The following is an 11,364-nucleotide window of genomic DNA, read 5'->3' as shown; positions in this document are numbered from 1 at the left end:
TAATTGATGACAGAGGTAGCACAACACAGGAAAATGAAGCTCCAACACATACAGGCTTAGGTTCATTAGCACAAGGACAAGTGTAGCAAAGACAAAAAAGGCAATTTACTGTCACAATTTATGGTCAGATAGCACCAAATGAAGAAAATCCTCTTGCAATCTATGTATGTACTCTGTTTACAGAGTAAATAAAGTCACTAAACAAATCCAAGATCCAATTGAAGTATTATCTACCAATGACTTTTTGCATAACTAATCACTAGAAATCACAACACTCAACCAACAGAGGCCAATATTGAATTGAGTCACTGTCATGTTAGTATGGTCTTCTGGTCTATTCAACAAATTCTGGCTAATTAAAACCCCAAGTGGTAAGTTCTGCTCTTACTTATACTAGTGCGCTAACACTAGAAATTATCAAGAATAGCAGCTAAGAAAACTGTTTAATGCACAGTACTTACACAAGTACTTTCACACAATATGATGCCGTAGGTATCCTACAGGCAGTATGTAATTGTTACCAGTTGCATGTCATGAAAGCCCTGAACAGACCATCTTAAATAGATAAGCCTTAAACACAATTAGCTGGGGAAAAAGTGATCCAGAAACAAAAACTAATAGTTTCTAAACCTCATCATTATCTCAATAAACTAACTGCCAAACTAATGCACGAAGATGGAATATAGAAAATAATTTAGACCAATTTGCTAGGTTTTCTAGGGTCACTTTAATTTTTTTTTTCCCTACGGCAAATACAAACTAAAACATAGTAATCAGAAACACAGAAGTGTCTGATGATCAATCGTATAGTACAAACAATATTAACCACAACCAATATTTATTAACCACAAACCAATTTTTTTGGGAAAAAAATACACTCCAATATTGCAGAAATGTTAAATGTACAATACTTCTTGTAAGTTTTCCATCCAAGAGAAACCAACTATTTGTTGGAGCCTGGTTGTAATTAAATACAGGAAGGCTATTAAAACTTTCAAGAGACTTTTTTTTTAAGCCACAACAGAAGAAAAGGCACAAATGCCTAATTGGAACCAAATCCAAAACCCACTTCCTTCTTATTTACTAGCATCATCTAAAGGACCTTATTTAGATGCTGACACTGAAAGGTTTGGAGCTGACGACTGTAAATCATCTAAAAGTCAAACATTTCAAAGGAAAAGTATGACATGGGTTTAAAGTTTACAGATGAGAGATACAGAAAGTTAGTGCTCATTGCAAAACCACATCCTAGCAGCTACCGTATCTCTCATCCATAAGATCTTAAGAGTTTTATTTTGCTGTGGAGAAAGAAATCCTCTTCAGCTGTTATAAAGCTATAGGACAAAAATGTTTTGATATACAGAATTTCAAAGAAAATTCTTTTTAAGATGTGCTAAACATAACATTCTTTAGAGAACTCATCTTTAGGTTTCCATCATCATCTGGTTATACACCAACAAGTTAAATACTAAACAAACTTCCAGTCAGTAGGGTATTTCTTTAAAAATCTTCAGATCATGTCAGTGGAATTCAGTTCAATGATCTTTGTCATTAGTATAGCTATGCAGGAAATAATATCAAAAGCATCTTCCCCACTCCACCTCCCAGGAAAAAAAAATCCTCTTTCACTTCTATAAGGCATGCAGAAAAGTGATAGCACAGATGTAGATGGGCATGTTCATGTTAGGGTTTCTGCTATAAAACAAAACAAGCATTTTTTCCAGGAATTTCCAAATATTTAAGTGCTTTAAACCATGTTTATTTTTTCCCACCCTTTCTAACATAGTCAAAGTCATCAACACTGCTCAATGAAGACATATGTATACTTTAGTGTCTTCATTTAGGGCTCCGGGCAAACCCAAAAGAAACAGTGATCAAGACTTTCCCTCTCCTGTCCCTCACCTCCCAGGGGAATCACAGAATCACAGAATATTAGGAGTTGGAAGGGACCTCCAAAGATCACCCAGTCCAACCCCCCTGCCAGAGCATGATCACCTGGACTAGGTCACACAGGAACACGGCCAGGTGGGTCTTGAATGTCTCCAGAGAAGGAGACTCCACAACCTCTCTGGGCAGCCTGGTCCAGTGCTCTGTCACCCTTAGAAGTAAAATAGTTTTTCCTTATGTTCAAGTTGAACCTCCTATGCTCCAGCTTGCTTCCATTTCCCCTCATCCTATCATTGGACATCACAGAGAAGAGCCTGGCTCCTTCCTCCTGACACTTGCCCTTTACAAATTTATAAACATTCATGAGGTCACCCCTCAGATAAACAGGGATAAAGATGTTTCACAGAAAGTTGGAAGTTAAGACTTTTAATGTTTAATGAAAACAGGGGAAAGGAAAAGGAAATTAATAAGGGACAAAGGATATTTAACTATATGCAAAACCCAATCCCAGTAGTCTCGAGCAGAAATATCCGAGAAGTGCACGGTGGCCGCTGTGACTCGTCACCAGGGACTGCAGTGGTGCCAGGGAGCAGATGGTGGTGGATGAGGCCGAGCACGTGGAGCTAGGCCCAGTCATCCCTAGATGAGCTGCAACACGAGGCAGCCCAGGAATGAAGTAAAAGCCCCCAAAACTTCCAGCCTCCTTCATTGTTTCTGGGGGGTTTTTCGTTGGGTTGGGGTTTTTTTCAGACTGTGGCCGGAAAGGGGAGGAAACAATACTGCTCTCTGATCCTCAGGGTTGTACACCTACCACCTGTTCTTCCCTTTCAGGCTGTTAACATTCAACCCTAACATTCTGCTTCAGAATTCTCAGTTCAGATGAAGGGATGTACAAAAGATTCAAGCATGATGTTGTATTAGCTCAGCACGTGAAATACTTGACAAAAGCCAGAAGTTTCATGCAGCTTCCTGCTATCGTAACACTGTTCAAACAAGGACAGCTCAGTAGCGCTTTTTGTTTCACACACAGAAAAAAAAAATACTACACTCTAGTGAAACTCATACTGAAGAAAACATTACCATGATGCACCCGTTTGTCGTCTAGATCCCACCATTAATCACCTGCAAGAAGAACCTAACAAACTAAAAGTCTGTAACTTTAGGTTCCTTATTGTTTTGGCAACATGCGTGAGAGACTTCAAAACATTCTTTTTAGACATTCATCACATGAGGAAGAGCTAGCTTTAGATATCTCAGCTTGATATGTAGAACCATTAATTCCTTTGAAAGCATAAATCTTTCAAGAACCTGATCATATCACAGTAATGAACTTTCCTTAAAAAACAAAAACAAAAAACCATTATCACTAGAAGTCATGCAAGAGCAATTTTTTTACAATAATTTTTAGATTTGCGCTACTCTTTCTTAGTACACTCACCCTTAAAGATTTACAAGTAGCCACCAGTTTTGCAAAAAGAAAGAAAATTAACCAGGAAAATTATATGTTCTCAGAGATTCTCAGATGTTAAAATCAATGAAGAGTAATGTAAATGACAAGTGCTTTAAGGGAATTGATCACATGGGTTTAATTTTGTACCTCAGCACCTCATCCATAAATATTTTTTCCAATTCAATAAATGTTCTCATTACAGACTTGGGCCAAAACCCTAACGTTAATCTGGACTGCAGTAATAGGCTCATCTATAAAAAAAGGCACTAAACTGTCACTTCACCATTTAGTACTACTTCTGCTAGGCATGTAGAAGTCAAACACCAAACGTCATGCTTTGTTCACTAACATCTATCTGAGTCTTCATTTCCTTTCTTGTGTATGCCAGTGAGTAGCCTAAAGGATGATGATGTGAAACTTCAGGTGGAAATTTTGCAACATGAGAGCACTTTTGTGCATAGCCAAAGCTATCCTAACCAAGGAAAAAGATTCTAAAGAAAAGTGAGGTGACAAAGTAACGGTCAAATAAAAGGAGAGTTACAGCAACACGTAACTTTAACTCTTCTTACATTCAGCATTTGATAAATGATCAAACAATAATCAACACGGCTTGACTGAAAAAAAAAAAAAAGGAAGAGTAATCAAGAATAAGAAATCACTAGAAATTACTGGAAGTCCTGTTAATAAAAACAGAAATTAAGATCTAGCAGAAGTTGCCATATTACAAAACACTATAAGGTATATTAAACAAAAAATATTTCCATATCTATACAAAATATTTAATAAGAGTTTAACAATAATTTAAAATATATTTTTCTAAACTGCTTATTACATTTTTCAAATACAGACACAACATTTACAATTATACATAAGTATGATGAAGAGTTCAGTTCTTACAAACATTTCTGAAACAAATGAAAAATTCTTTGTTGATTTAAGCAAGGGCTTCTTCTCCTTTGCAGATCTAAATTCAGTAGGTATTAAAACAAGTGGAACCTCAATCATTACTCTCAGTCATTATTACCATACAATGATACAGGTGGGAAGGAAGTTTTGGAGGTCATCTGGTCCAACCTGCTGCTCATACCAGGAGCAGGTTGTTACACAATGGGTACTGTATCATCTTTCAACTGTACTGACAGGTATAATGTGAAGAAACATACAATTGAATATAGACAAAAAAAAACGTGGTAGCTTCAAGTAGTACTGCATACAGTTTTGATGTACATTTTAAAACGTACACAAAAATTTCTACACACCATCTAACCTGTTGCTACCAGCAGTTACCTACCTCAGCAAGATAAGGTATTATCCAATAACACTCAAAGCTCATACCAGCATCACTTTCTTTCTGTGAAGTATAAATCATTGCACCAATGATGTTTAAATGTTCAAGGGCAATTTAAAGTTCTCATTATTTGTGGTATATGGCACACTTTAAAATGAAAACATCTTTGTCTTTAAAGAGAAATCTCATCAAGATTGTAACGTGCCTAGAGAAAATGCTGCAACTTCAGGCTTACTTTATTCCTTTAATTTCCAGAGCCAGCAGACTTCACAGATTAGATTACTTTGATACTTGGGTGATACTTGATTACTCTGAACGATTTTCCCTTTACTCAAACACTAGTAGTAATATAGCCCACCGCCAAGGCTTCCCTTCAAACAGTGATTTTACCATTTATGTTTGTCTATCTCAAATTACCTACCACAACTGTTACTTACAATCTTGGGGATATTATAAACCTTGAATAACCCATGTTTTCAAAGAACATGCAGGTCCTTTGTAAAAAGTGAAAAGCAAACATAATGCAGTAATAACTACAACCATTTCACATAAAATGGTCACTGCCAGAGTGGCAAAATAAGGAAACTGTCACCAATGCTATTATTGTCATTATTACTTTTGTCATTAGTTGCAGTAACTTGCAGTAATTTATGTCAAAATGGCATTCTTAGGTTCAAACATCAGCAAAAATAAAAGCAATGTTTTTAAAACTCATACCTGAGATGACAAAAGATTACAGTCAATGTGCAGTCCTTTCCCAGTCTTATATCTCTGAAGTAAGCCAGCCATAATTGCTCCATATGTATACAACCCAGTAGCAAGATCTGTCATGGCTACTCCTGGTCTAACTGGCTCACCATCCTAAAGAAAAAGAAGAAAACATCCCAAAATAAAACAAGACAAAGAAAAAAAAAGAAGAAAAAATAAAACAAGAGGCTAAACATTACTTTCTACTATAGTAGATTCTAGAACACTGATCTGAAAAAGTGTTTAAACGTTTCTGCATTACAAATTGCCAGGAATAAGAGTATCTGACTATCTACACAATTCTATAATTTCATGGTGCTGCAGACTGCAAGCCTGGAATTATTTATTTTGCAACTTTTTGCCCTAATAATATAATGCTTCAACACACTAACACAAAAAGGAAAAATACTGTTAGAGACAAGAGACTCCAGTGAAAACTGAATTTCAGTATGTCTGGAAACCAAAGATCTAAAGGATTTCTACAGTACCCTGACTCAAGTGATAGCCTGCTTGAAAGGCAGAGCCATATTACTTTGCTGTTCTCACTCTCTTCTTCTCCTTTCTCTCCTGGACCTCCCCCAGTCAAATCTGAGTTTCATATTTTCCAATACATGCACGTCAGGCTTCTAGCGAGAAAACAAAACCAACTTTGTTTTTTTTACACTTGTGCACCTTATACTTGCAAATACATTCAAATTCTTGATCTTCTGACCAAAAATCACTGTAAAGTTGTTGAATCAAATATCCTTTTTCAGTATGTCATCACTTCTTCTGGCATCATGGGAAGAATCTCCAATTTACATCACGTGTTTCAGAACTTCCCTAATTACCGGCACAAAATATAGCCCCTCTGCAATCAATGGCAAAATAAGTTTCTAATTTCAGTCAAGGAAGGTTTTTACCATAGCTTAAAAGTGCTTCTTCTCAGACATTCGCCCATTTCCCACTCTGAAAAGTTTGAGGTCAGATGCTCGGATTCTGACATTGTTTGCCTTGAAGTACAATCCATAAATAGCAATATAAAACTAATGGGACCGTTTCAAAGTTTCAGCAGTAAGCCTATCATAAGCAAGCTTAACATGAGCATAACTGATAAACAATAACTGTTTGTCAAAGTTCCCATAAATGCCTTTACACTAACCTAGCATAAATTCAACAAAATTGAATTTACAAAAAACTTTAATTAGTTATATCTAAAGTGCTAAGTGTACTCATACTTTAAGATTGCAGGAGAGTTGTTTACTGATAATTATTTTTTAGTGTGCCTTGGCTTCATGCAAAAAACTGAAAACTTATCTTTACCATGTTTTTTTAATTCTTTTGCATTGCAACAGGATTTATCTTAAGTCTGATATCAAGTCATGTATAAGTTAAATTAAATATTATTTTAAGAAAAATAATATATTGCGTTATCAATTGCATTGATAGGTCAATTCTGGGATAAAACATTGTCGTAAAATATTTTGTATGTAAGATGGAATAGGCGGCTGTTTTATTAATATCATAAATGTAACTAACAGAATTACAAAATCTGTATCGAATCTCAATTATTGTCATTCAAATTGCAGTTAGGATTAGTTTGTGACTACCTATAGCCTCGATATCAAGGATAATGCATGAATTACACATCCTTAAGGGGGACACTGCTTTAGGAAGTACTACTTTTTTTCAGAATCTTATTTCCTGCTTCTCCACACTCTACACTAAGCTAATTCAGCTTCCCAATGGAAAGGACAATTCAAAGGTTCCATCCATTTACCACTTTCCTTGTGCGCAGCTCTGTGGGAAAACAGGAAGGGAAGTTTAAATTTTTATATGTGTAGACCTACTGAGAAAATTAACTAGCACATGAGAAGGTTTTTGCTCCTCAGACATATTACTGACAAATACAATTTAAAAAAAAAGTATTTCCCCAACATTATCTGCTACAAGTTCCAAGTTTGTTAAATTGCTCTTTCTTCATTACAGTCAAGATGCTGAAACAAGCAGAAATCAAAAAGACTTAGGATTTTGCACAGACGTGCAGGAACATTCTGAGTTTGAAAACACTTCCCATTGTTTTCAAAGTGTCACTGATTTCACCCTTGATGGAGAAAATCATACTCTGAAGATATAAAGATCAAGACTATTTTAATAATTATTACATATGATTTTGTCTTCTTAAGCCTAGATTCCAGCATTCTCCTCATCAAGTACTGAACTACCTTATGTTTTAAAGCAATCGCTGTCTTTGCCTCAATAAAAAGTTCACCTGTATTTCTAAAAATACATTCACAATTTCCCCTTACAGAGCACTCCTACATTTGAGAAGCCTAACTACTAGTGCTATACTACTATGTTATTTTTAACATATTTGCTTTACTTCCCACTATAATTGTGCAGCAGTTCACACAATTTGGACTCTTCCTTGGTCTTTTTTTACCAAGATCCATAAGCAGGTGCCAGTTTTCACCCTTCAAGCAGCTTCTAATGTCCACATATGCCATAAACCAGACTTTCTGTGACAGGATGCATAGCTGTAAGTACTGTGAGATGGATTAATTCAGGTCTTCATCTCTAGACTGCAGAACAAGGGATATGAAGCTGCTTTATATGAAGGATAAAGCTACGCATGCTTTAAAGAAACACCTTACTTTAGATGGAGCTTCTGACAGCACAGTAGTACTTTTGTGTAGATAATGCTACACTAGTTCCCTGAGCAAATCAAGGATCTATACAGAGGCTTTTATTAAAGCAAATTATTTTAAAAGTAACAGACACCACCACCTCTGCCAGCCAAAAGGTATATTACTCTTACGGTGAAAGGACAAAATGCAGCCCTACTTAGGGACAAAGGGCTTTAAGCAAACAAAGCTGCCATCCAGGCTCAAGGGCTGGATTACCCTAATTAGAGGCAGCACCAGTACACACCCTTGGCTCATTTGAAAAGATGAAGGGTCAGTCCTGCAGAGAAGACCTTTTCTTCCATCACTGCGCTTTGCCATTGCTCTATCTTACACCAATTTAAGCTTTTATTCTCAATTTTTGCTGTTTAGTAAATTCCTTACAATTTGTCAACACTTTTTGGGCCAGGGATAAGCACAACAGGTTTTGGAAGCTTCCTTTCTTAAGTCTTTTTTTCTGCCCTTTGACATAATTTCTCTTCCCAAATTCACATCAGTAATATAAAAATGATCGATGAAAAATTGAAATTCTTCTGAAATGACATGCTTAAAAGCATTCTAAGTCCAGTGGTCTCTATAGGTGGGAAATAGCTGCAGAAGCTAATATGAACCAACAATGGCTATATTTTCCCAATAGCTCTGAGCTATATACTATGTCTACACTTTCGATGCAGTCTTCTTGGTTTTAAGCTGAAGAATGGCCCCACCGGTACCGTAGATCCCAAACATGTCTTGCTGTCTCATGCTCAGTAAAACAAAAGTGTTTCTTCAGCAAGAAAGAATGCACCATCTTAAACATACCCTGAATATTGAAAATGGCGTGTAATAATGCACTTGGAGATGGAAGGGGATCTGTATCCAAATTGAGCTTTATTTCATTAATTCCAAGTTATTGCCTTAATGAGTCATAGAAATTTTCATCTAAGGGATATTCATCTGGTATTGATGTATTTGAATATCTTCAGTAAAAGCTTTCTGTTCATCAAAAATGAAACTTGAATGTAGTGTTTAACCAGGATATATCTAAAAATTACGTTACCCAGAACAATAAAAGTGTCTTCAGTGTAAACTCTGTACTTTTAGGGTATTTTAGTTTATGTAAAGAAAAACTGAATGTGGCCTGAAGCAACTACTTTCATTCAAAATGGGTTCATGGTACACATTTACACAGAACAGATTCCCCACTACTGCTTGTAAATTTTCATAAACACTCTAGAATTTCAAATTTCACAGGTGTCATACATTTCTAATACAGAGGTAATTAAGTACATGTGCTTGAATTCCATGCAGGTTTCTGCACATGAAAATGTGGTTTAAAGATAGCATTCTACTGTTCACTGAATATGTTTGGATTTGTTCTATAGGTAACAACTATTTCCTAGGGGAAGGAAAAAAAAGAAAAACAAACAATAAGCAAGCAAGCCATTCAGAATTTATTTCTGCAGGAATCTTCTCTCAGATCTTAAAAATCAGATGCATAAAGCAGACAATCTTGTCTCCGTTTCAACAAGTTTATATTGGTATGCCAAATATGTCTCTTCAGTGCATTCCACATTTGTCTTATACTAACTTTATCTCCTTAATAAAATGGAAACTTGAATAAAATACACGTTTTAGTCAGAAGCTTCCATCTCTTCCACTGTGAAATACAAAGTATTGAAGAAAATGAATGTTACTTATGTGACAGAATTAAGGAAGGTTTAAATTTTGCTCAAAATCCTGTGCTGGTAATACATTGATTTCATGGCTTAATAGGAAAACTTTACAGACCAGAGGCAAAGCATCAGTAACCAATAAAGTTCTGTGATCTGCAAGAGTAAACTGCTTTCTGAGACGTTAAATCAGTAGCCAGATGGCTGGAACAACCTAAATTTCACCACTTGAAATTCCTCTAAGCTAAAATGGAATATATATTGCTATTAGGTCTATCCATTTTAAAAATGTCAAATACAGGACATAATTTTAGCATCCTATTATTAAAATGCATTATGAGGAGCTGTAAATATGTATTAGCATAACTCAAAATTAAGCACTTCAGTGATGTATGTAGATGCTTTGTTGCTGCTGCTCAAATTCATTATACTTGGTCTACTGCATTAGCTAAAACTACTAAGACCTTCCTGCAAGCTCATTCAGTGCCTTGTTTACTAAAACGAAGTGTCTGCAGAGCACTGTTACACTGATGTTGTTATGCTGATTATCTACAGACACCACAATGCACTACAACAGCAACATCATCTGTTATAACTTCCTCCACCCCTCCCCATAAGGCCAGCATTTTCAATTTCATTTAAGAAAAAAAAAATCATACTATTGTTTACTCAATATTACTTTTAGCATATGAATTCCATGTTACCTGGTCAACAAATAATTCTAAGTTCAATAAAGAAAAACAGCATGAAAAAGTGAGTAAGACTCTTTTCTTCTCTACTTAGGCCACTTTTCTACATGCTGACTGAAACAAGGTTTTCAACTGTTTTCAGAGCTAGTTTTGTGGAATTTTAAACACAACAGTCACATGAACATAAGTATAGAACATGGATGACTTTACTATTAATAATACATTGTTATTTTAAAGTAACTTTCAAATAAGGATACAATATGATTTTAAAGCCACTTGAGTAAATTTTCACGACAACAAAAAAAGGCATCTTCATTTCTTTGAAGTCATTGACCGCTTAAGTCTTTGAAACAAAGCTGTCCCTCTATACTTCAGCAAATGGTTTTGAGAAACCCATGAAAAAACATATGACCAAATTCAAATAAAGAAAAATAGGAAGTAAGTTTTATCATGTTTATTTTAATCATGCAAGAGAATGACTAAGGTTGAACAAATTATTAAAAGCCTCCAGTGAATTGACAGAACCATTACTAACAAGGAATAAATGATTCCTACAATCACACTGCATCAAGTCCTGGTGAGGTGATGCAAGTATCTGGATTTCCAGTGTAGATCTGAACACAATCTCTTAATAAAATCCATCTTTATAATGGCCACTGAGGAATATTACTTTCAAAATACAACTTACATCCAATTATTTAGTATAACACTTGTATCATCTGTCATTCACCTATCATTGAAAAGCTTTACAAGAGCCCTGTTTTGATTTTTCAACATACTTTCCTTTATTCATGTGGTACTAACAACGTTTGCCCCTTTCTAACAGTTGATACTCCCATTTCATTTTGTTTGGTATATTTTGAGGTGTGCACGAAGTTTCTGGCATTCTGTTGGAAGTACTAAACTTCACTCTACAGACACCAGTGTCATAATGTCAAAATTACTTACACTACAGTTAGTCTGATCAGTTATTACTTAGTATATATGT

The 11,364-nt window shown here is 35.5% G+C and overlaps 1 protein-coding gene across 1 annotated transcript in view; it reads right to left on the bottom strand.

Annotated features, from left to right (window-relative positions):
• Positions 1 to 11,364, bottom strand: part of LOC104537493 (succinate--hydroxymethylglutarate CoA-transferase-like) — a gene marked incomplete at its 3' end in the record, with an annotated part of 55,982 nt that overhangs the window by 10,355 nt on the left and 34,263 nt on the right. The window contains exon 7 of the mRNA XM_010180394.1: positions 5,343 to 5,486. Within this exon, the coding sequence (XP_010178696.1) occupies positions 5,343 to 5,486 (144 nt within the window). The remainder of the gene's footprint in view (positions 1 to 5,342; positions 5,487 to 11,364) is intronic.

This window comes from Mesitornis unicolor, unplaced genomic scaffold (genome assembly GCF_000695765.1).
Source record: "Mesitornis unicolor isolate BGI_N332 unplaced genomic scaffold, ASM69576v1 scaffold6763, whole genome shotgun sequence".
In the NCBI taxonomy this organism is placed as follows: Eukaryota; Metazoa; Chordata; class Aves; order Mesitornithiformes; family Mesitornithidae; genus Mesitornis; species Mesitornis unicolor.
Note: the sequence above shows the minus strand (reverse complement) of the source record. Positions and strands in the feature narration are given on the sequence as shown.